General features: G+C 44.9%; 1 protein-coding gene across 1 annotated transcript in view; it reads right to left on the bottom strand.

Annotated features, from left to right (window-relative positions):
- PCCA (propionyl-CoA carboxylase subunit alpha) overlaps window positions 1-24,426 on the bottom strand; it is a 2,354,189-nt gene that overhangs the window by 265,546 nt on the left and 2,064,217 nt on the right. The window contains exon 22 of the mRNA XM_078657621.1: window positions 7,973-8,113. Coding sequence (XP_078513747.1) covers window positions 7,973-8,113 — 141 coding nt within the window. The remainder of the gene's footprint in view (window positions 1-7,972; window positions 8,114-24,426) is intronic.

Genomic DNA, 24,426 nt, shown 5'->3' with positions numbered 1-24,426 from the left:
CGAGTGCCCATAAAAAACAGATTCATTGATTTCTGGTTTTATGTATCACATGATGAGAGCTGCACCTACTAAACAATATTTCAGTCTAATTACAGCTCATTGTATCTACTTATGCCAAATACATACATGAACCGTGTACCACTTTTTTCTGTACATCGACTTTAATTAAAAAAACTTTTGAAGAGAAAAAAAATAGATATTTGCTTAGCATGAAAATATATATACCAGAATGATTAGTTCTACAAATCAGATCTCATCATCCTTAACGAGGGGTATAGGAGTTTTAATTCTTCTACGGCAACTGATAGTGGCTGGCTGAAATGCTCTGTGTATGAATAAAATACCCCGGCTAAGATTTCAGGGTGTTTCCATCTCTATTTTCTTGCCACCCGGCCTTCCCCTTCGAAATTTTCTGTCACTTTTGACACTGTGGATGATTCTTGTGGGAAGAAAGATGGCATTCTGCATCATCGTGATTATGACCCTCTTCTTTTGTTATCATGAAGCACCTAATTTTTCCACTGCACATTTATTGTTTGGATCCTCTTGTTGGGATGCCATCAGGTTAAAGTAAAGCCATAGCACTTGCTACTCCTTCAATAAGGACTAGATTAGGAGGAATGGCAGAAAGGTAATGAGCTCACTGAGCTCTGGCAATCTGTATTTCACCAATATCTTCTATCTTTCATCATAGACCACAGGCCCTTTCCCGGCACAGACCTTCACTGGTGTGCACTGTGAGTATCCACACTGGAAGTCGATCTCAGATGCCGCATGTTCTAAAACCCAAGTGTAGGCCATCCCTCCCTCTCTCCGCAAAAATGTGTTCTCACATTATCGTGAGATGGTGGTTGGTAACCCTTTTAAGATGCCACTCACGGGTGTGGGCCTACACTAAACAACAGGAGGGCTGTGAACAGGAAGAAGAGTACTGGGTGTCATGTAGATTGCTAGTAAGTAAACACTGACTGTTGTATAGCATTGCACATGGAGGAATGTTACTACTGGAGGAAATGTAATCTCTTTCCCATCAAACCTGTTGAGTATTAGTGCCAATGTTTCCAAAGCAGCCTTGAACTAAGAGTGAGTTTCAGTCAATGAGATCTGGTTAATTACTCTATACACACTATCCAAAATGGTAAATTGCTGGAAAGGGCTGCCCAACGTACGTCACTATTATTTGGATACGGACATAATATAAATGTACATGCAATGAATGTACATTTAACTCAAACACAGTGTTTATACCAAAACCAAGGGACAACTGGCCTATAGAGCAATGAGGCAGTGCCCGATAGGATGGTCTCACATGACAATGTGTGAGTCCTTTTTTTTATTTTCCTGGTGGGCCCGCTTTACGGTTTGTTGAATTCTATGATATTACCACACACATTTCTTGCAGCAAGCACAAATGCAAGCAGTCTCCCAAACCTTGTAAACCACATATACAGCGTGTCTTTACAAGGTCTTAACTACCTCGAATTACAAATGTGGCCCATTTTTTTTAACTATCTGATTTGCTAATTGAGGCCACTTTTACTTTGGTGCCCTGGCCTATTTTATGTCCCAGCATATTTTATGACCCAGCTGCATAAATTCACACTGAAAAAGGCATATACAAACGCTGCTGAATGAGGGAGATTTTATATTTTAAATTAAAAGAACGTGCAAGGATAGTTATATTTTTTGTGTCATCATTTTTATTGCAACAACTTTATATAACAATTGCACAGTGCTGTATTACAGTTTCAAGAGCACCAAGGCGGGAGAATGGGCCCTGTTGCAAATTATTCAGGATTTGCTCAAGAAAGGAGTAGTGGAGGGGCAGCCCTCCACTCAGGATACGACTGAAAGCGGGGACAGTGGTCCGATGTGGGCAACTGCTCAAATCATGATGAGGGGCGAGAAGTCCGGTCCCAGTAATATTCAACCTGAGGACCATTGGTATATCCCATGATTCTACATCACTGTATTGTACTTACGAATGAATATGTACCCCCATTGTGCCTTTTTACCTCCGATGCTACCACCTGTACCACGTATTACCAATTACATCAACGGTATGCTCCTATATGCTGTATCACTGTTAATTTGTTTTTGCTATTGTAAAATTAAAAATAAAGTTAAAAAGGAAAAAAGAAAGTAGTAGTGGAAGAGATGTCTGCCAATATTTGGAATAGTCCCATTCTTCAGATTCTTAAAAGGGCTCCTTCCGGTTCCCCTGATGATCAAGAAGATGTTTATCGTTTTGTGATAGATTTGCGCGAAGCTAATTAAATAGTGGTTCCCCAGTTCCAGTGTTCTCAGTTATTACTACACTTTTGACAATGATTCCTTCCACTGCTAAATTATTTTCTGTCATTGATTTGAAAAACGCGTTCTTTAGTAATCCTATTCATCCAGATAGCAGGTATTTGTTAGGATTTACCCTAGCTGGACGGAGATTTAGGTTCTGTCGAGTTCCTCAAGGCTATACTGAGAGACCGAGCATTTATAGCCAGACGTTAAAAAGTCAGTTGGATTTCCTGTCGCTTCCCGAAGGTAATGTATTGGTGCAGTTTGTCGAAGATCTCCTTATTGCTTCTGATACAGAGCAGGGTTGTAAAGATAGTACAGTTAAATTATTGTTGCATTTGGCTCAACGTGGACATAAAGTTTCTCTTTCTAAATTTCACTATTGTCGAAAGGAGGTCACCTACTATTGAAGGAGGGTAGGAGACTGACCCCAGAGCGCATTAGTACTATTGTTAAAATGCCTGTTCCACAAACTCAGAAAGATGTGCGCGCTTTTATAGGTATCACTTCTTATTGTCAGCAGTGGATACCTAATTATTCCCTACTAATCAAACCTTTGCTTGCATTGACAACTAAGGTAGTGCATGGGCCTTTGCCTTGGACGTCTGAATGTCAGCAGTCTATTGAGCAAATGAAAACTGCGCTTTGTTCGGCTACAGTCCTTGGTACCCCTAATTATAACAAACCGCTTGTGTTGTATGTCCATGAGATGGCTGGTTGTGTGCTTTCTGTTTTAACACAAACATTTGGCGATAAGCAAGGGCTGTGTGGTTATTTTTCTGCTGTTCTTGATCCAGTCGCGAGAGCCCTCCCGAGTTGTCTAAGAGCGGTCACAGCTGTGGCCACTTCGATCAGACAATTGGTTGGGCTCATGCTTGATACTGACCTTACAGTCATGGTACCCCATGCTGTAAATACACTTCTAAATGAGACAAAGACACAGCACCTCACCAGTGCATGTCTTACTGGCTATAAATTGACATTGTTTTCTAAACATATTATGATTAAAAGATGTTACTCTGAATCCGGCCAAGTTACTACCCCTCCCTTCCGAGAGTGATGAAGTCGACAAACATGATTGCATCTTCTGGACGGAAGTAGAGATGAAAGGACAGGTAGACTTGACTGATGTTCCCTTATTTGACCCACAAGGGAAACTATATGCAGATGGCTCTTGTTTCAAATTACCAGATGGCACTACAACTGCTGCTTATGCTATTACCACACTGCGTACAGTAGTGGAGACATCACAAGTCCCTTATCAGTCGGCTAAAGCTGCTGAGCTTGCTGCCCATATTTGAGCTTGCGAATTAAGTGAGGGACAGGTTGTCAATATTTATACTGACAGCCAGTATTGCCTTTGGGATCGCGCATAATTTTGGACGATTCTGGGCAGAGAGAGGGTTCCTTACTTCCCATGGTACCAGAATCCAACAAGGGAATCTTATCCTGAGACTTTTATCTGCTTTGACACTCCCCAAAAAGTTGGCCAAAGTAAAGTGTAGTGCCCATAAGAAGGATACCGACGATGTAGGTAAGGGAAATGCTTCTGCAGATCAGACAGCTAAGGAGACGGCCCGGACGCAGATGAAAAGAATGTTTGTAGCAGGCCCAGCTAGGTGGGTGCCTGAAGTTGTCATGTTTGAGGACACACTCGAAAATGTAAAAGAGATACAAAGCGAAGCCACAATAGAAGAGTTAGCAGTGTGGCAGGAAAGTACAGCACAATTGAACGATGAGGGATGTTGGATTGACAAGTCAGGAAAGCAGAGATGGATGTTGCCAGATGCATATGTTCTTCCTGTAGTCATGATGGCTCCTGGTCCAGCTCATATCAGTGCTAAGGGTATTTGTAAATTGTTAGACCCTGTATGGCAGAATGATAATATCCCCAAGACAGCTGCACGCTTAGTGAAGTATTGTATGGTGTGCATGATGCACCATTCTGGAAAGGCACCCCTACACCGCCTGGTAATTTTGCACCCCCTACGTTTCCTTTTGATGTCCTCCAAATGGATTACTTTGAGTTAGAGAAATGCAATATTTTGAAGTATTTTCTGGTGGTTGTATGTGCATTCAGTAAATGGGTTGAGGCTTACCCCACTAAAGAGAATACAGCCATTACAACTGCAAAGGTGCTCCTAAAGGAGTTCTTTCCTCAATTCGGCTTGCCTCGTTTATCTGGAGTGATAATGGAAGTCATTTTAATGCGAAAGTGATTCAATTGATTTGTGATGGTTTAGACAAAGCAAAAGCTCCATGCTGCCAATCATCCACAATCAGCGGGTTTGGTTGAGAAGTACAATGGTACTCTCAAGCTCAAACTGGCAAAAATTCAGGAGACCACAGGGTTAAAGTGGCCAGATGCTTTACTGTTATCTCTTTTGCCAACCAGAACGACAGCACATTCTACAATAGGATTGTCACAGTACGAGGTTGTGTTTGGATGCCCGGCAAATGTCTGGGGTGTCCCGTGACCGCAGCGGTTTTCTGATATTGAGTACCCTTTTTAACTGTATTGTATTGTATTGTATTATGCATTTTGCTTATGTGCTTTTATGGTCATTGTATAATATGAACCGAATAAAGCTTCATTAAATTAAATGAGTACCCGTTATTGATGGACTATCTTGGCCAGTTAACTGAAAGTTTACCTTCTATTCACCAAAAGGTCCGGGATTCCCTGCCTCCAACACCAGAGAGACCCGGTCATGAGATTCAGCCTGGTGACTTTATTTTAATCAAAAAATTTCAGCGGAAGAAAAGTTTGGAGCCACGTTGGATGGGGCCGGAGCAGGTCTTGCTAGCAACTCGTACAGCAGTGAAAGTCGCTGGCCGTAAGAACTGTATTGTCGCCGATTCCTTTTCCCCTGTCCTACGACCAATGTGTGAAGGATGGAATAGGGGACCGAGTGTGAGACGGTGCCTCGGTTTGTTCCCTTCTGCGATGCCAAGCTGACCTGGAGATAAATGATAATGTGCTGAATGCAGTAGTTCCTCTGGAAATACAAGCTATCCAGGAGCCCCTATTTGTTGACCCCTCTGTGCCCGGGGCTACTAGGTGCAATTTGCATCCCCGGCTAGGGGACAGTGCACCAAAGGAGAAGACAGATTAGTCAGGGATGGACTGTGTAAGTCAGGGTGTACTTTGCTATAGTACCAACGGGGTTAGTTTAGGGTGCGAAGAGTTTTGTGCACTGTTTGAACATTGGACAGGATTGATTGAAGTATCCCTTGGGGGATATATTATCCTGGATGACATGGGATACGAGCTTTGGACAGAGCAAACTCCACTGCCAGTGTTCAAGAGCGCCAACGTATTGATGAACAATAGGAGCTTGTATCAGTGAGGCTCTGACGGACACTGGGAACTTGTGTATTTCTTTGCACCTTGCCCCCCCCCCCTTATTTTCATTCACCATGTATCCGTTTGGTAGAATGGTTGCTGAAATATGGAAAAGAATATTACTCAACACATTTTAGACATCATAGAAAATGTTAAGGGAATGGAAAGTGGGAATTGGAGTTGGTTTCTTTTTGGCAGCTGGGGTTGGATCCTTGAAAAGGTGATTTATTTCATTGTGATCTTTATCTTTTGTGTGTACTTGTTCAATGCCTTCCCTTCTGTTGTTCCTATTGTACCATCCTTCTCACTCCTAAGAGGAAAATAACAATTCATGACACAAATGCTAGAACTATGATCCAGAAAGAAATAGATGACCTCATGTAGATAGATGAGGGCATTTTTGAGACTTCGTCCATCTTTACAGTTTTTCTTCCTGATGCTGAAAGTATGGGGTGTTCCTAAACAGGTCACCTATGATTTTATTGATTTAACTGTTCTCTGTTATTATTAGAAAATGTTTAGCTCATTCTAAAAGAAGGGTCTGTTAGAATAGAAAATTCATGTTTGCGTATTGTTCTATGTATGTTAGCATTCGCTGCGCCATTTTCTGTTTTGTGCTATAATCAAAACTTATATAATGCTACTTCGGAGAAAAGGCCTCTCTTAGGTTACGTTTCCCCAAGGCTAGGTTCTGTTTCACTAATGAATACACTTCTTATTAGCGCATACCTTTCCCTTTAGATGGAGGCATTCTCCCACTTGTCTAGTGGCGGGCACGGGCAGAGTAACCTTGAGAAGTAGATAGTGTGTGCCCAGCCTAAGAATCAAAACTTATCCTTTGTACTTCATTATTAAGGCTCCCTGTTTTTCGTTTTTACAGATTTTTACAGATAAATACAGACAGAAAACAATATATTTTCTGTCTGCATCTATTTTTTTCATGTGGATAAATACAGAAAATGGTGCTTCTTTAAGTGAACCTCCGTGTTGTTTTTCAGGAATTATAGCCCAACAGCTGACAGCATGGAATATGAAAAAACAGGATGAAATTTCTTTAAATAACGGCATATTTGACCATACATTTGCAGTATAATGCTAATATTTATCAGTGGATGTATTTTTACGGAATATTTGGCAGCTTAAATAGCTAAGACGTGACAGACATCAAAGTATGAGTGTGCGTCGATCACTTAAGTAAATATGGAAATGTACAGTTTTACAACTTACTTTTTACACAAAACACAAAATAAATATGAATAAATACAGATAAAATGGCAAAAAAATAAATATGGCTAAATACAGACGGAAACGTTAAAAAAATAAACATCATAATACCGGGAGCCCTATTCATTATTTAGCTGCATCTGCTTGGAAAATTCCATTGTGGGCATGCCTTCATTTTTCTGAAATGTACATAATGTATCGTTATGCTTGCTGATGTCAGTCCCTCTGCAGCACTCCTTAGCGACTGGGCAGACTGGGCTCCACTCGAGTGTATTCAAATAAACAGATATTGGTTTGTATTCTCTACTGTCTGTCCGACTCTTCATTTGGTATGGAAGGCTGAGAGGGAGTCATAAGTGACCCTAATCGGGCCACTTCCTTCAAGGGGGGAAAGAGTACGGAGGGGAGGCATGGTACCCATGGAACATAGCAAGCTCACCTCCCAACGTTGTCTCTCTCTCTAGGTGGGAAGGGTCGATGACTCGTCAGCCTGAGTCTGCTTGGAAGTTGGGGGGGGCCTTCGGAGCCAAGGTGCCCAGTCCGGGTAGGGGTGGGAAGAGAGGGACGTGCTCCCAGTGGTTGACTGATGTAGTCAAGGAAGATCGGGAGGGGGGAATGTGCTAGTGAGGGGGGGCGTAAGGGAGGGTGGTCCCAGTTGTCTAGATTGGAAAGCTCCCCTACTCTCTGGCGTCAGTGATACAATACTCTGCTACGCACCGTAGCGCAGAGGATGACGAGGGTTACGTTGGTGGTCTTCCCCAGAAGGAGGGGTTTGTGTATCTGCATCTGCATGCCTGGTGGAGAAAAGAGAGCCAGGATGGGGGTATGGGAAGAGTAAGAGGGGAAGGCCGTGATGAGGAAAGGTAAGGTAGGGATATGGAAGCGGGGGGCGGCAAAACGCGGACTGGTGGGCAGAGGGGGGGTAGGGGTAGAGGGCCTCCTATGGAGACATCAAGGAGAGGCTGCTCTGTGTGAGAGGATGCCTATCTCGGGACACTGGGGGTAGTTCAGTTATGTTTGTAACAGGGTGCAATATGTGCTTTGCAAGTATACACACACACACATACATTAAATGGTATGCAGCAAGCCAATTAAGGGAATTCTTACCACATCGCCAGGCTCCACAGAAACTGCCACTACTGTCCCAGGCATCGGTGACCTAAGAATGCTGCTGGTATCTTCTGCCACTTTTTCTGGCATATATTTGCTTAGTTCTGCAGCATAATTTGTCAATATTTGTAATTTATACTGCAAAATGAAGAACAGAGGCATAGGTTCAAAATACAAACGATATCAAGTGATAACTTTTATGTTTATATATTTAAAACCAAAATGGCCAACAATAATAATCATTACAATCTATCGATATGTACAGGCTTTTAATGTGGATTCGTAAACTAATTAGATAGCTCAGTGAGTTATTGGACCTGCGGCTGCATGAGTGCAACTTTCAGTTCACAGCAGGTTTACTCTGCATTTTCTCTTTGTGAAAGTCCAAAAAAAGAGCACCTTTAAGGCATGCAGTAATGGCACTTGTTATTTATATCACCTGGAAACCAAAAGACAATGGCAATAGGCACACTACTAAAAAATATATAATTATTATTGATTTTTCATCTATAGTTTGACCCTAATAGCAGCGCCATGTACAAAAGAATCATTGTATTCCCACAAAGAAATCCATGTTTACGCATATGTTTTTATGTAAATCAATACCTGGACCACATGTACTTTTTTTGTTAGATCTCATTTCAAAGATGACCTGATCATGTCTTTTATCAAGAAATGTAACCAAAATATACTCTAGGTCTTCCCAGTGGCACAAAACACAGAATTCTGGAAAATGTATCAGTAAATATATTATATGAGCTCAAATACACACACAATATATATATATATATATATATATGCAATCTGCTGTATATTTAACAACGTCGAGTAAATCAATCACAGTAACTATTTTCATCATGGCACTCCTTTAAGCAAGCCCTGACTAAAAAACAAGTGTTACATGCATATAAATAGAGATTCACAATCATTTAATTAGGCCGAGATCTGATAGCAGCTTTTAGAGTACTAGTGCCTGTAGCGTCCAGCAGGACAAGTCATACAGCATCCCTTCTCCAGGGGCAGTCCTAATGCCCACCTCACACCATCCAACATGGGTGTTACCAGTCAGGTGACCCTGTCAATAAAGGAGACGGAGTGCACGTGCCTTGGGCCGGTCTCCTACCTCTAATGGTAGTAGAAATACTTTATTCAGTATCCATGCACCATTAACCCCTTCGCCGTGGTGGTAATTCCCCTGCTGTGCTGGGGGAGGGGGGACGCGCACAGCGCCCGGTGCTCATGACGAGTTCGGCTAGTCATGCAGCACGGCGGCGCTGTGCTCATGGCGAGCTGAGCTCATCATGACCACACCCGCTTTCGTGGAACGTTCAGCACAGCAGGGGAATTATCCTCGCGTGTGAGCGCCTAGGCGGTCATGACGAGCTCAGCGCAACCGTGTCTCATGACGAGCTGAGCTCGTCATGAGCATGGGAGGGGTTAAAGTAAGCATACACAATATAATAACAATATTTACAATTTAAAAATACAATTTAAAACAACAAGTAGCTAATTCGTACAATCAAATCAATACAATTTCAAATCCATTCCTATATAGAAATAGTGCAAAGACAGTCGTGGGCTGTGTGCAAATCAGCAAAAGAAGGACCACAAATTTACAGCTCAAACTATGTCTCACATTATAGAAAGCTGTTGGGTTTGTTGGAGAGCTGGAAGTCACTAATGAAAAATGATATGTGATCTTTTTATTTTCCACTCTGCCATGTATCTTATTAGAGTTTTTTTCCTTAAACTTCAGGATATATATAGCAATTTATTTATGGCTAAAGGGTAATCCAGGACAAGCCTAGAGAAATTAGGGCTTCTCCAAAAAGTGAAAGGATTTGTTCTCCCAGATTTTTAAGATTATTATATGACAACAAATGGAATACATTTCGTGAGACTTAAAAACATTAGTAGCAGCAGTAGTAATACTTTATTCAGTATACATGCACCGTGTGCATACAATATAATAATATGTGACATTTAAAAATACAATTTAAAACAACAACTAGCTCATTTGTACAATAAAATCAATACTATTTCAAATCCATTCCTATATACAATTAGTGCAAAGACAGTCTTGGGCTGTGTTCAAACAAGCAATAGAAGGACCACAAATTTATATCACAGATGTCATATAAATACAAAAGTTTAAGGTATATATGAATTTAAATTAATTGATAATCAAAATACCTCTTATTTGCTAGTCTACCAATGCTATAATTTTATAACACTTAAACCAGACCGCCTGTAAAAATATACTGATAGCAAAAACAATTACAGGAGAGGTATCACTCTTTAAAATTATTTATGCCACAAGATATCAGGTCAAGCCCAAGTCCTGACACATTAGGCGGATCCATTTCCGGCGAGACCTGAGATACACCAGGCCAAAAAACAGTGCATGTATCTCGTCTTTGCTGTCCAAGCCACAGGCCGGGCAAATGCTAGAGACTGGATCCTTATTCCTTTTGAATGAAAAATATCTCAAAGGAAGAATACCAAGACGAAAACGGATAAACAAACTTTTGTCTAGGGGTGGAGAAACAAAATCTAAAAATTTCTCAAAAAAATGGATAGGGCCTAATATCTAAAAACCTTTTGGTCAAAGAACCATTCAGCTTGTTAATAGCATAACCCTCCTGAGTCTCCTGAGTATGTGTCCAATAGCAGGTTTTCAGGTTATTAAGATCAGCTTTGTAAATAGTCTGCGGGTCAACCCATAGCCTTTGCAATCCCAACGTATTCATCCACACAGAAACAAATTTGACCCAGGGTACTTACTTGGAACCTGCTACATTTAACAAATGTACAAGGGAGTCTCTGTACTCACTTAGTTCAGGTGTAAGCCATAAACGAATCCAATAAACAAGCGGTCTAAGTGTGGCCAGATCTGCAATTCTTTTTAACCCTGAATCAAAATATAAAGGAATAAGAGGCAAACTGATTGGAACAGAGACCAACTGCCTCGCAATTTGTTTTCAGCGATAGATAATAAAGAAGCAGCGGTGCAACCCCAGGTTTCAATTCAGCGCCATAAAGTGCAGCGCCTTATGTCTTCGCACGGTATACTTCAAGGACCAGTTAGATCCAACGTGAGCTCGTTTGCCTATGCTGTCTGATAATGGCGTTCGAGTATGTCCGATCCTGCCTCTAATGCTAGTGTCGGTGTCGTCCATGCATGCCTAGGTAGGGCCCATAACACTGCAGTGCCAAAAGTTAACCTGGGGCACTGTTAGAAGCAACCAAATACGTACCTTGGGAGTCACAATGACCAATTTAAGAAACAAACGCTAATGTACCGCAAACAGCAGCTGACAATTTCCATCAAAAACAGCTTAAAATGATAATTAATTTCTTGCTTGATAAAAAATAGATGCATTACTTAAGTATGGCATACGTGTCAAATTCACTTCTTGGGCAATACAAACAAGATCAAAAACTCGGTTACCTCGGAATTTTTATTCGCGAGCTTTACTGTTCATAATGACGTTCATCGACAAGGAAAACCTGGATATGCTGCATTTAGAATTCAGATATTGTGGCTAAGATACAGACGTGCGGGTACTATACACACAACCCTAGTTTAAATTCAAGTTAAAATGTTATGTGGGTGATAAGTTGAGCAAAAGCTTAAAACAAAATGATGACGTGGGTACGCGGTTCTATTTACCCTAAACCCCCCCCCCCCCCCCCCCGCCGAGAGGTACAAAAAAAAAGTCTTTTTGCGACGCCAACGGATGATCCACTAGATGGCAGTATGCCCCCGTCCAGCACTCAACCGCCTGCCCCCGTCAATCTAGAAAAGACAGAGCTGCACTTCATCAATAATTTAGACAACGGTTTCAGTAATAGGCGTTCATGACTGAGCGGCATTTAAAATTTAAATCTGTCATTTGATGAAGCGAATTTCAACCTAGCACGTCCGAACATGACAGGCAATGTGTGTGTTTTTTTTTTTTTAACTGCGACCCTACGAAGTAAAGAAACTATGTCGAAGCCACGGACTTGGGCACATGGTTCAAGCGCGATCATCTCGTGAGACCCCCACCTCACACTTCATAAAGAGTTTTGGGGGAGGGGGTGGGGGGTGCTCAAATCTCGTTTGCAGTTTTTTTTCCTTTCACGTCAACTCCGTACCCCACATGGCGTGCAGATATTTGGATAATATGGTAAGTATGAGCTACGCTGTAGATCATTGCATTTGATTTTAAAGTATAAAATAAATTTAAATTGTGTGACGCTGGTAAATATAAAGAACTTTAACCCACAAGATAGATTGCAAAACATACAGCGTCCATTTCAGTACTTTCCATTTTGCACAGGGTAGCCACCACCAATGTACCAAAAAATGAAAGGGGGAAAGATGCACAGTCCATTGGGCAGAACACCAGCATGTTTAAACATCAACACAGTTTAGTGATTTTTCTACGCTAGATGTCATCCAAAAGTAGGCTTTGTGAATATTGTTTTTGGTTGTGTGGGGCGAGTTAGGGAGGAAGGGGGGACCATAAAAGAATGACAGAGGAGACTTGATAACACCAGGTACATGCTGAATCGTGTCAATGTGACAGGTCGAATAATAACATCCTTCGCGTGTTTCTTCACTCCCGAGCGTGTGTTTTGCAATCAAGACATACAAGTGTCTGGCAGCTTCGGAAGGATATGATCCTTAAGTGAAATTACAGAGCAAATAAAAGCTTTTTGCTCCTATTAGCATTCGTCTGAGTCATAAGTGGCAAAGAAAAAAGCCGTCAGAGAGCATTCGGCTGTCAATCTCGCACATTCTACACAGAGGGACTATTTATCAAAGGGAGATTGTATGTAGAAGTCTTTCATTAAATCTATGGGGGGTTGGAGGGAATATAATTACATCAAATTGCACACGTTGAGTGTTCGTGTTTAGTGTCTGCATAGTAGCCACTGTAAATATCAAAACTTTAAAAAAAGAAAAAGAAAATCTGCCGTCAGGGTGAGGACATTAATGGGTCAATACTCTTGTGGGCGAGCAAACGCACATCTAAATAAACATACATGCTTGTGTGTACACACGTATGTTTTGATACTCTCATTGCAGAACAAACAGTGGATTCAAAACTAATATGTAACGACGATGACGTCACAGCTATGCTTTATGTCTACATCAGAGAAATTATACCATTCTTGTGACGTACAGTCTCACATCAATATGCTTCCCCCATCTTCTCTCGGACCGACAGTTAATTTAGATAATAAACACACCAAAACTCACTGCCCCTTGATTAATCCGTATCTATTCATGAAAAAGAAATAAAGCAGGTCATACTAATTCGTGTCGGTGTCACTTGCCAGCCGACCTTTTGCAAGCTTCATACACTCAACTTCTACAGACAAATGCCTCTTAATGAATAACTTAACTGACCACTTTACAATCGGTGTGCTACAGAAAACCAAATAATACAATCAATGGTTTGAATGGATGCTTTCTCAACACACATATCCTATATGGAAAAAACGATCCCTTTTCATGCAAAAAAAAGAAACATATAATACAAACGTTACAAAATGTGTACGCTTTATTTAGTATGGTCCAACAAAGCCATCTTTAGGATTTCTGTAAGCTTTGCAAACCATGCTGTGTTCAGTCTAGTTAGTATTATGTCACCAGAAACCTACAATGAAGAACCCCCCCACCCCCCACCACCCATCCATTTTAAAATAAATTGCCTGGTCCACAAAACCATCTACAGGAACGGGCCATGCTATCTTGACAAAAAACTCGCCTGGTATCAACCTACCAGAACCCTCAGGTCCTCAACCAAATATCTTCTAACCCCCCTTTAAGATTTGCACCGCCGGGAACGGCGGCAGATCCTTCTCATACCTCACCCCTACTCTGTGGAATTTGCTCCCATTGCAGCTACGTATGGAAACCGATGACAGACAGTTTCAGAGAAATCTAAAAAAAATGGCTGTTCTGATCTTTCTTCTTCCTGCCGGTTACCTCTTTCCTTCCCACCCTAGGGCGTTGGCCAGCGCTATGAGACCCACGGGTAATATGTGCGCTCAATAAAATCCTAAGACTATGACACACACATGGTTACCGATGCACGGAGTGTAATACGCTATTTATTACCATTGTTGAAAAGTTTCTCTTGTGAGTCATGGCCTCTAACCTCCCTCAACAATGGGAATACATAGCATTGTATACTTTGCACATCTGCATATATGTTTTAAGCCTTGGAATGTTATTTTTGATTACTTGTTTTAACAAGTTTTGGTAAGCAAAACTAAGATGCAAAGGGTTACATTTGTCGAGTAGAGAAAACAATCACACTGAAGAGACCTGTGGCTGTTAGGAGTGTTGTTTTATTGTAACGTGCAATCTGCAAAGCAGTCTCATTTCAAATATATATATATATATATATGATCAGGTGTACACTAAATCTCACATTCCTACATTTATTACTAAAGTACAAATGTCATATTCCATGTTATGAGCATAGTACAGCTTATCTGATGAAAAAAAAAACACGGTTTACTGTGTCACAGATTGCAAATTAGAATGACTTTTCACAGGAAAAAACAAATAACTGCTAAAATTCACAAGGACGATTACATGTGATGTCCTGTTAATGTGTGGTTTGAACCTCTCTCTCGTACCCTCGTTCACGTTAAACACCTTTTAATATCTACTATAAATACTTCTAAAATAAATGTACTACATTCGACAAAATAGCATGGCATAAACCATAGATCCGGATGCTCCTAGAATAATATGCTGCTTATTACTACGGTTGAGGTAGGGGAGGGCATCACGATGAACTCGAGGGTTCGCCTCTTGTGAGTCATGGTCCCATAAAATCTAAAAGCACACCATTTCTTTTACAACGACTGTCCTCTCCTCTAGCGGACATATTTCAAACCTATTGATATATATGACGCCTAACAGAAGGCCACACGAATTACATCTTTTATCCTCATTGTTCCCAAAGCTCACATTTAAAAAAAACAATTTCAGTCATTTCCCTTTCTCTGTGCTTCAATTCAGGAAGCAGTGCAGTTTACACTTTGAAACTAGACCCTTCCCACCCCCTCCACCTCCCTGTTCACATTGTTGATATGTTCCTGTCTGTCAGATCCCTTCCCCTGGCTTCTTCTCGCTGCAGGACTCCTGCTTGGCTTGGAACAAGATGTAAAAGAATCTGAAAATGAAAACCTTTCAAATGCTGGCCTTTGTCCCTAGTGAGGAGGTGTCCTTTTACCTCTGGAACTGCTTGAAAGTTCCCCCATCTGCTCAGGGGCTAATGAAGTCAGGCTTATCAGAAGCCAGCTCTAAGGTAGCTTGGTGCCACAGGGCTCACACATATCCAGTCAGATATGAAATGATAAGGCTTGTCACTTTGGCACCGTCTGCATATAAAGGTAGTTTCCTGCTGAGGTACTACCACAAAATACAACACTGAGCAATCGTTGTCTAAAAGCGAGTGCTGCGCTACCAGGTGCTCTGTGTGGCCCATCTGTGCAATAACCCCCCCCTCTGCCCATCCCCCACAAAAGCATAACAGTACATCGCGATTCCGTTTTTCACCTGTCCAAAACAACAGCCAGCACCACATTTTCCACCTCCGTTTGCGTTCCAGATTAAACAACAGTTACATTATTGTGTCGGTCTCTGAAGCAACTGAACAATTTTCAGCATAAGGTTTTTATGTTCTGTTTAAGATGGAGAAACTTTGTTCAACTATTTTGAATTATTCAAATGGACAAATAATGCATGAATACAGGATTTCAAAGGAGATACGATTTAAACAAGTGGGTGTAAAAACAAGACTATCAAGCATTTGCAATGCAATAGGTCTTACATTTGCAAGAGTTTCAGCTATTGGCTTTGTAGATGACAATGCCTTTTATTTATCTGTATTATAATTAACACATAAATAAAAGGCATTATCATTTACAATGCCAATAGCTCAAACTCTTGTAAATGCGAGAACTATTTTACTTCAAAGAAGAGGCCGCCATTGTCCAGGGCTGCGTGGAAAGTGAAAGTACGCTTGGCGCGCTAAATGTTGCAGGAAAGCATGTTGTGCCTGGAGTAGGAGAAACTCATTAAAGAAAATAGTGCTTACAGACTAAGTAGACATACAGTTTAATAGAAGTAAAAGGGCCAGTCCTCTTGGAAGGTTACAAATAAAGACAAGGTGGTACTAAGTAACCCTGGCGTAGTTCGCATAGTAGCGCTACACGTAGCTACGCAAAGTACACTTCGCGAACTGCGTAGTGCACTGTGCAAAATGCTGTTCGCACTGATTGCACAGTGCCGGACGCTTGTCCACACTGTGCAATCAGTGCAAACCGCATCTTGCACAGTGCAAGCGGTCGTTTTCTGCCGCTCGAGTAGATTTGTACTCGAGCAGCAGCTTTTTCAAAGCGGACTGGTAGTTTCTCGTCGCAAGCGTATGCGACCCCTCGCAATGAGAAATCTGACATTCCCGCGTTGAGAATCTCGCTGGGAGGTTTATTTTCCACGCTCACGATCGTCAACTTGATGTTGCTGATCGCAAACGAGGAAAAAGTCTCGCCGGGATGTTATTTTGCTCGCTCACGGTCGCCAACTTGACGTTGAGGACTGCGAGCAAACAAAATATGCCCGCTACGCGTTTTTTTTACCTAGTGCACATGCAATTCGCGTAGCGCGTAGTTGTGCAAACTACGCAAGCGTAGCATAGTCCTACGCCCAGGGTTAGTACTAAGGACGGACTAAAACGCTTATTAAAGAATTAGAAGGCAGCATTTACAAAGGACAATGACACAAGCCAATTAAAAATATAGGCGGGGGAGTTGTCGGAGCTTCAAGTCCATACTCGAATACAGCATGCCTCGTAGAGCAGCGCATGCGTTGCCCAGGCTCGACCTTAAAAGTGCTGACCTAATGCACAAGTTACTACTTGTGATATCTGTAAGAGACATTAGTTAGTGATAGATTCCTTACCTTAGAATATCACCAGGTGGCAGACTGGATTCGGAAAGTTTTTCATCAGCAGTACCTCTGCGCGTCGGTAGTTGGCGTTGTGCGGCTCCACGTCCGTCACTGGCGTCGTAAGCGCTGAGATGACGTCACGGAGACTACTTAGGAGCCACCCATGCACGCTGACGTCAGTTCTATACACGACTTTCCGCGCCAGGAATGCAGAGCCATACAAGAAACTGACCACTGGTGCCATGAAACTAGGGCCCTGAAAGGGATGACCTTAACCCTAGAAATCAGTTTGCATAACTGGGCGGATGGGTGGGGCGGTAAGGAATCTATCACTAACGTTTGTTACAGATATATCGTTACACAGGTAGTAACTTGTGCATCTGAAAGAGACACGTTAGTGATAGATTCCTTACCTTAGAATAGATAACCCAGCAATACCAACCCCGGAGGTGGGTCTGCGAACACGATTACACCAGAAAGTCACGGAGAACAGAACGGCCAAAGAAGTCGTCTCTCCGGACTTGACTGTCAAGGCAGTAACGCTTGGTAAACGTGTGCAGCGAGGCGCAAGTAGCTGCCTGACCAATGTCCTACAAGGGAATGCCGCGTCCCAAGGCAGTAGTGGCTGCCGTTGTCCTGGTAGAATGGGCACTCAGCCCCACAGGAGGCTCTCTATTGGCCAACGAGTAACATGCTTTGATGCAGAGAACAACCCACCGAGAGATGGTGCGTTTCTGCACGGCCCAAAATTTTTGGGCGCCCACGTAGCCAACAAAGAGCTTGTCATCCACCCAGAACTGCTGTGTGCGCTTCAGATAGAACGAGAGCGCATGTTTTGGGTCCACACGGTGGAGCCTCTCTTCCTCTTTTGAAGGATGCGGAGGCAGAAAGAAGGTGGGCAAAGTGATGGTATGCCCGATGTGGAAGGGCGTAACAACCTTTGGCAAGAAAGAAGGACAAGTCCTTAAAACCACCTTGTCCGGATGAACAGAAAGGAAAGGGGGTTTAGAAGAAAGAGCCTGGAGAACACTCACTCTTCTGGCAGAGGTGATAGCTACCAGGAAAGCCGTCTTTAGAGTGAGAAGACGTAAAGAACAGTTATGAAGGGGCTCAAAGGGAGTGCACCTCAGATAGGTCAAGACAAGATTTAAGTCTCATTGAGGCATTATGAAAGGCACAGGAGAAAATGTATGTGTAATGTCTTTCAGGAAACGGTTAACAACCAGGGACTTAAAATGAGAAGGCTGCTCTTCCCGTTGATCTTTGCCATTAAGCATCCGTGCTAGAGGAGGGGTCCTTCACGCTTCCCTGTTGCAAGGCGTTTTAGTTTGGTTGTTAGCCCGGTATACTGGATGTTAGTGTTGAATGGGGGGGACGACAGATGCTTCTGTTCCTGAAGTGGAGGGTGGGGGTGAGGGGTGGGTTCGGGATGGTTTTGTCTGTTATGTTGTTCAGTACGTATTGTTTTTTGTTTCAGCCAGCATGGATGAACACAAAGCACCAGTGAGAGGGGCGGGTGTGTTCCCGTGGTCTGTACCCACATGCTATACTCTCGGCGCTCGTGAGCGACTGCATTCAAAATCACGCTCTCCGCCTAGACCAAGTGCATTCTACCATGACAGATAATACCTTTCCCACGGGATCCCTCTACGTTTTGTCGTGGAATGTCAACGGTCTGCTGGACCGCCACAAGCGTACAGCGGTTTTAAGATAGGCGCAGCGTCTCCACATAGACATCCTCCTGCTCCAAGAAACACACCTGTTGGGTAACTGTTTCCCTTTCCTGGCTCGGTATGGATACAACAGGGTTTGGCATTCTGGCTTCTCCAGGGGCTCACGCGGGATGGCAATCCTCCTGAGGCGTTCCCTGCCCTTTGTTCTTTCACAGGTGGTGCATGACCCCCACGGCTCGTTTGTGGTGGTATGTGGGTCGTTATCCGGTACACCCCTCACTCTCCTGTCGTCGTTATACGCCCGCCCACCTTGCTTGCGACCACTCTTGACACGCACAGCTTACTTGCTACACGACATGACTGCAGAGAGTATGATCATTGCGGGCGACTTTAACGCGGTCTTAGCCCCAGCCCTTGATACGTCAGGCCCCCCCTCTGCAACCCGGGCAAAGAATGCGAAGCAGTTGCGAAGATGGTCCGAGTCACTGGGGCTTTGCGATGCGTGGCGCACTTGGCACCCGCGTACTGTCCAATTCACGCATACATCTGCGGCCCACCATACCCATGCCTGCATAGATGCGGTCTTTGTCCCCGCGCTTGACTGTTCTCAGATAGTGGGGGTCCCAATGGGCATCTCCGACCACTCCCCGATACTGCTTAGTTTGGGCCCCCCCGTGACACACCACACATGGAGAATGAATGCCTGGTTCCTTCAGGATAAAGACTTCAAGAAAGAGGTAGGGAAGGAACTCATCCGATACTTCGACACCAACGACGGGTCGGTGTCATCCCCAGGTACCCTTTGGGAGGCGGGGAAGGCAACCGTTAGGGGCTTTGCCAAACGGCAGCTTAAAACCCAGAGGCAAGCGCAGCTGCAGGAAATTACAGCCAAGGAAGCGCAGGCGCTTCGATTGGAGCAGCTTCTCTCCATATCACAGGACGCCTCCAAGGCTCGACAACTGGCCCTTGTTCGGGGCGAAATCAGGCAATTATCCTTGGATGCGGCCAAGCTCCTTTGGCGGTCCTCGGTGGCCAGAATTTACGGCTGGGAGGACAAAAACAGGACGATACTGCACAGGGTGGCCACATACCCCAAGGCGAACCGCATCATTCCGGAGGTGGTCGACACAGCTGGAGTGGTGCACCGTGCTCCTATGGCAATGGCAAATACTTTTGCTGCGTATTATACGCAATTGTACATGGCACGGACCCCCAGGCTAACCATCAATGCTCTCCTTGACAGGGACGGATGGCACCTCCCCACGTTAGATCATGAGGTCCAGAAGGATTTGGAATGCCCCATCTCCCTGAAAGAGATTGAGGAGGAGATCAGCCTGACCCCTTCGGGCAAGACCCCGGGCCCGGATGGCCTGCCGCAGAAAATAATGCGGCCTACAGAGACACTTTGGTCCGTCACCTGGCAAACTTATTTGAAGAAGCGGTAGACCGGGGATCGTTTCCGCCAGAGACGGACATCGCCACCATTATGGTTATCCCGAAATCCCAACCTCCCTCCCGCTCCTGTGCGGAGTACCGCCCTATATCCCTGATTAATACCGACATCAAACTCTACGCCACCATTCTGGCCCAACGACTGAAACCCTATTTGGCCTCGTTGGTGCACCCGGACCAACGCGGATTCATGCGCAGCAGGGGACCCGCCATGGTCTCCGAAGACTGCAGTCGGCCCTGGCACACCAGCATCTGATAACCCCTTACTTGGCCCTCCTGTCCATAGACTTTAAAAAAGCCTTTGATTCTGTGGACTGGGAGTATCTGCTGGGGTATTGGTAGAGATGGGGTTTGGGCCCCACTTTAGTTCTCTGGTTCGAGTCCTTTACGCCAATCCGAGAGCGTGAGTCCTAGTCAACGGGGTGCTGTCAGAGGCTTTTCCCTTCACCAGGGGCACTAGGCAGGGTTGTCCTCTTTCTCTCTTGCTATTCACCCTGGCGATGGAACCCTTAGCGTCCCTGGTGCGGGCTGAGGAGCGTATCCGTGGAATGGGAATAGCCACATACGGACACGGACAAGATCGCGCTGTACGCGGACGATGTGCTTATTTTCCTGTCCGACACCGCCTCCTCCAAGCCACAATGCCTCCGAATCTTGCATGATTTCGAGCACGCCACGGGGCTGAGGCTTATCCCCGGAAAGTCCGTGCTGGTCCCCCTGCATCTCTCCAGGGAGTGCTTTGAGTGGCAGTCCATCATACCGCTCCGGAGGCTGTCCTTTAAGTATCTGGATCACCCTTTTCCCCGAACTGGGCTGGTCCCTCAACGTGGTCCCCTTGGTTAAGATGTCTAAGGAGGACCTCCTTAAATGGAGGGCGCTGCCTCTGAACCCTCTGGGGAGGGTGATTTATTTAAAATGATGATCCTCCCCAGGTTCCTCTACGTCCTCCAGAACACACCCTTCTGGTACTCCAGGGTCTGGTTCAAGGAGTTGGACAGCCTTATCACAAAGTTCCTCTGGAGTGGTGGAAGGGCCCGTGGGGCTTTGGCTGTCTCTCAGATCCCCTCTTACGTTGGGGGCATGGGAATGGCACACTTATATCTGTATTTTCTTGCGGTACGTCTGCTAGTGATACATGACCGGTTCAACGGGGTTGGTCGGATGCGGCCTACAGGCTTGAACTGAGCGAAATGAGGATAATGGGTATCCAAGCCATGCTATACGGAGAACCCATCCCGTCCAGACTCCCTGTGGTGACGCGCTCAGTGCTTTTGGCATGGCGGGCCTCGCTCCGCCACACGGGGTGGTTGGGGAAGTTGACCCAGTGCACCCCCCTTTTGCAGGGAACCTGGCTTCGGGAAGTCAGCAGGCTGCGGGTCTTTAAATCTTGGGACCTTATTGGTATCTCCCAATTAGGGGATGTGTGGGAAAGAGGCCAGATGTTGTCCTTCCAGGTGCTCCAAACCCGCTACTCCCTACATTCCTCGCAACACTATAAATATCTATAATTGAGGCACGCCCTCCACACACACATTACAGGTGACACGAGGCTCCCCGAATACAGCCCCCCTGAGGCTCAGACACTGATGGGCGACTTGGAAAGGGGGGGTCCCCGAATTTACCATACTCTAGTCCATAACACCTCCACATCGCTAGACAAGTTGAGGGATCAATGGGTGAAATGGGTGGGCTCTCTTGACGATATGGACTAGCGTGACGCCCTTATGGCCCCCAGAATAGTTACTGTCTCGGCCAAACTCAAGCTGATCCAGCTATACTACCTACATGCAGCATACCTCACCCCCTGCGCCTACACTGAGTGGGGTTGCGCCCAGATGCGTCCTGCGCGCGCTTCCAGCATGCCCCAGTCGATGTCCTCCACATAAATTGGTCATGCCCTTGCCTGGGGATATTCTGGGGTTCCATTGAGGTGGAACTAACAAAGGTACTAGGCTGGGAGGTCCCCCATGATCCACGTCACACCTTGCTGGGAATCACTGATGGGCTGGATGGGTCCAGGTCTGACAAGTTGTTCTACAACACAGCCATGATGGTGGCCAAGCGGGACATTGCGGCGGCCTGGATAAGCCCTAATCCACCCGCCCTGGAGAAGTGGCAAAAAGGTGTGGACTGGTGTGCGACCCAAGAGAAAGCTATGTATACAGCGAAGGGGCGTGCCAAGAAATACTGTAGAGTGTGGGGGAAGTGGTTGGGGGCGGTGGAAGGACCTGATTGACTGGAATAAAATTTTTACTAGGGTTTTAAAGGGACCGTGATTGGGGGTATAAAGATGAACTGCCTGTTTTTTTTTTATCTGTGATTTCCATGCTATGGCTGATTTCTTCTTTGTTTTTCAAATCAATAAAATTTGTTTATCAAAAAAAAATTCAGAAGGCTGATCTGGAAGCCATAGAAAGGCGGAGATGGCTGAAAGTGTCAGACTGGATCTGGAAAGTTTTTTCATCAGCAGTACCTCTGCACGTCGGAAGGTGGCGTTGGTCGGCTCCACGTCCGCCGTTGGCGTCGTGTCGCCGGGATGACGTCGCGGCAACTACTTAGATGCCGCCCTCGCACGCTGACATCAGTCCTGTACACGACTTTCCGTGCCAGAAATGCAGAGCCATGCAAGACACTAACCACTGGTGCACAAAACTAGGGCCCTGAAAGGATATCCTTAACCCTAGAAATCAGTTTGCAGAACGGGGAGGATGAGTGGGGCGGTAAGGAATCTATAACTAACTAATGTATCTTACAGATATATTGTTACCGAAGGTAAGTAACTTGTTCATCTGAAAGAAACAAGTTAGTTATAGATTCCTTACCTTAGAATAGGTATCCCAGCAATACCAACCCGGTGGTGGGTCTGCAAACCAATCTCACACCAGAAAGTCCTGGAGAACATAACAGCCAAAGAAGCCGCCTCGTCGGATTTGGCTGTCCAGGCAGTAGTGCTTGGTAAACGTGTGCAGCGAGGCCCCTGTAGCTGCCTGACAGATGTCATGCAAGGGAACTCCCCGTCCCAAAGCAATAGTGGCGGCAGTCACCCTGGTAGAATGGGCACGTAGCTCCACTGGAGGCTCCTTTCAGCCAAAGAATAACATGCTTTGATGCACAAAATAACCCACAGAGAGATGGTCAACTTGTGCATGGACCGACCTTTCTTGGTAGAAAAGATGGACATGTTCTTAGGACAACTTTGCCCGGATGAACTGAAAGAAAAGGAGGTTTAGAAGAAAGGGTCTGGAGCTCATTCCCTCTTTTGGCAGAGGTGATGGCAACCAGGAAAGCAGTCTTTAAAGTGAGAAGATGAAGAGGACAGTTATGAAGTGGCTCAAAAGGAGCAAACATCAGATAGGTCAGAACAAGATTCAAGTCCCACTGAGGCATCGCAAAAGGGACAGGAGGGAACATGGGCGTACTGCCTTTTATGAATCTATTTTTAACAGGGGACTTGAAAAGAGAAGGCTAATCAGGAAGCCTTAGAAAGGATGAAATGGCCTAAAGATAACCCTTGACAGAGCCCAGAGCGGAGCCCTGCAGGGCCAAAGAAAGAAGGAACAGAAGAACCTCCGAAAGAGGGGCCTAAAGAGGAGCCACAGCCTTTGCTGTACATCATGCCACAAATTTGTTCCACCTGCAGGCGTATACCGTTTTAGTGGAAGGACGCCTGGCTGCCAAGATGACATCACAGACTTCGAGAGGAAGGTCGAAAGCGGTCAACTGTTGCCGCTCAATCTACAAGCATATAGGTGGAGACTGGACAGGCTCGGGTGGAGGACCGTACCCTGCTGCTACGACAGAAGACCCTACCGAAGAGGCAGGCGGATCAGGGGATCGATGGCCATGCAGAGTAGCTCGGGTACTAGATAAAGAAGCTGTGTCTCCGGACCTGACTGTCAAGACAGTAGTGTTTTGTAAACGTGTGCAGCGAGGCCAACGTAGCTGCCTGACAGATGTCATTGAGAGGTACGCCACATCCCAGAGCAGTAGTCACTGCCGTCGCCCGGGTAGAATGTGCGTGCAGCCCCACAGGAGGCGCCTTCTTCGCCAGAGAATAGCTGGCCTTGATACACAAAATGACCCATCAGGAGATTGTTTGTTTGTGTACAGCCCGACCTTTCTATGCACCCACGTACCCAACAAAGAGCTGGACATCCACCCGGAACTGTTTGGTGCCATCCAGATAAAAGGAAAGCGCTCGTTTTGGGTCTAGACGGTGGAGCCTCTCCTCCTCTTTCGAAGAATGCGGAGGCGGAAACAAGGTGGGCTAGGTGATGGTCTGCCCAATGAGAAAAGCAGTGACAACCTTGGGCAAGACGGATGGACGAGTTCTGAGGACCACTTTGTCCAGATGGACTGACAAG

The sequence above is a fragment of the Lissotriton helveticus genome, chromosome 8 (assembly GCF_964261635.1).
Source record: "Lissotriton helveticus chromosome 8, aLisHel1.1, whole genome shotgun sequence".
Lineage (NCBI taxonomy): Eukaryota > Metazoa > Chordata > Amphibia > Caudata > Salamandridae > Lissotriton > Lissotriton helveticus.
Note: the sequence above shows the minus strand (reverse complement) of the source record. Positions and strands in the feature narration are given on the sequence as shown.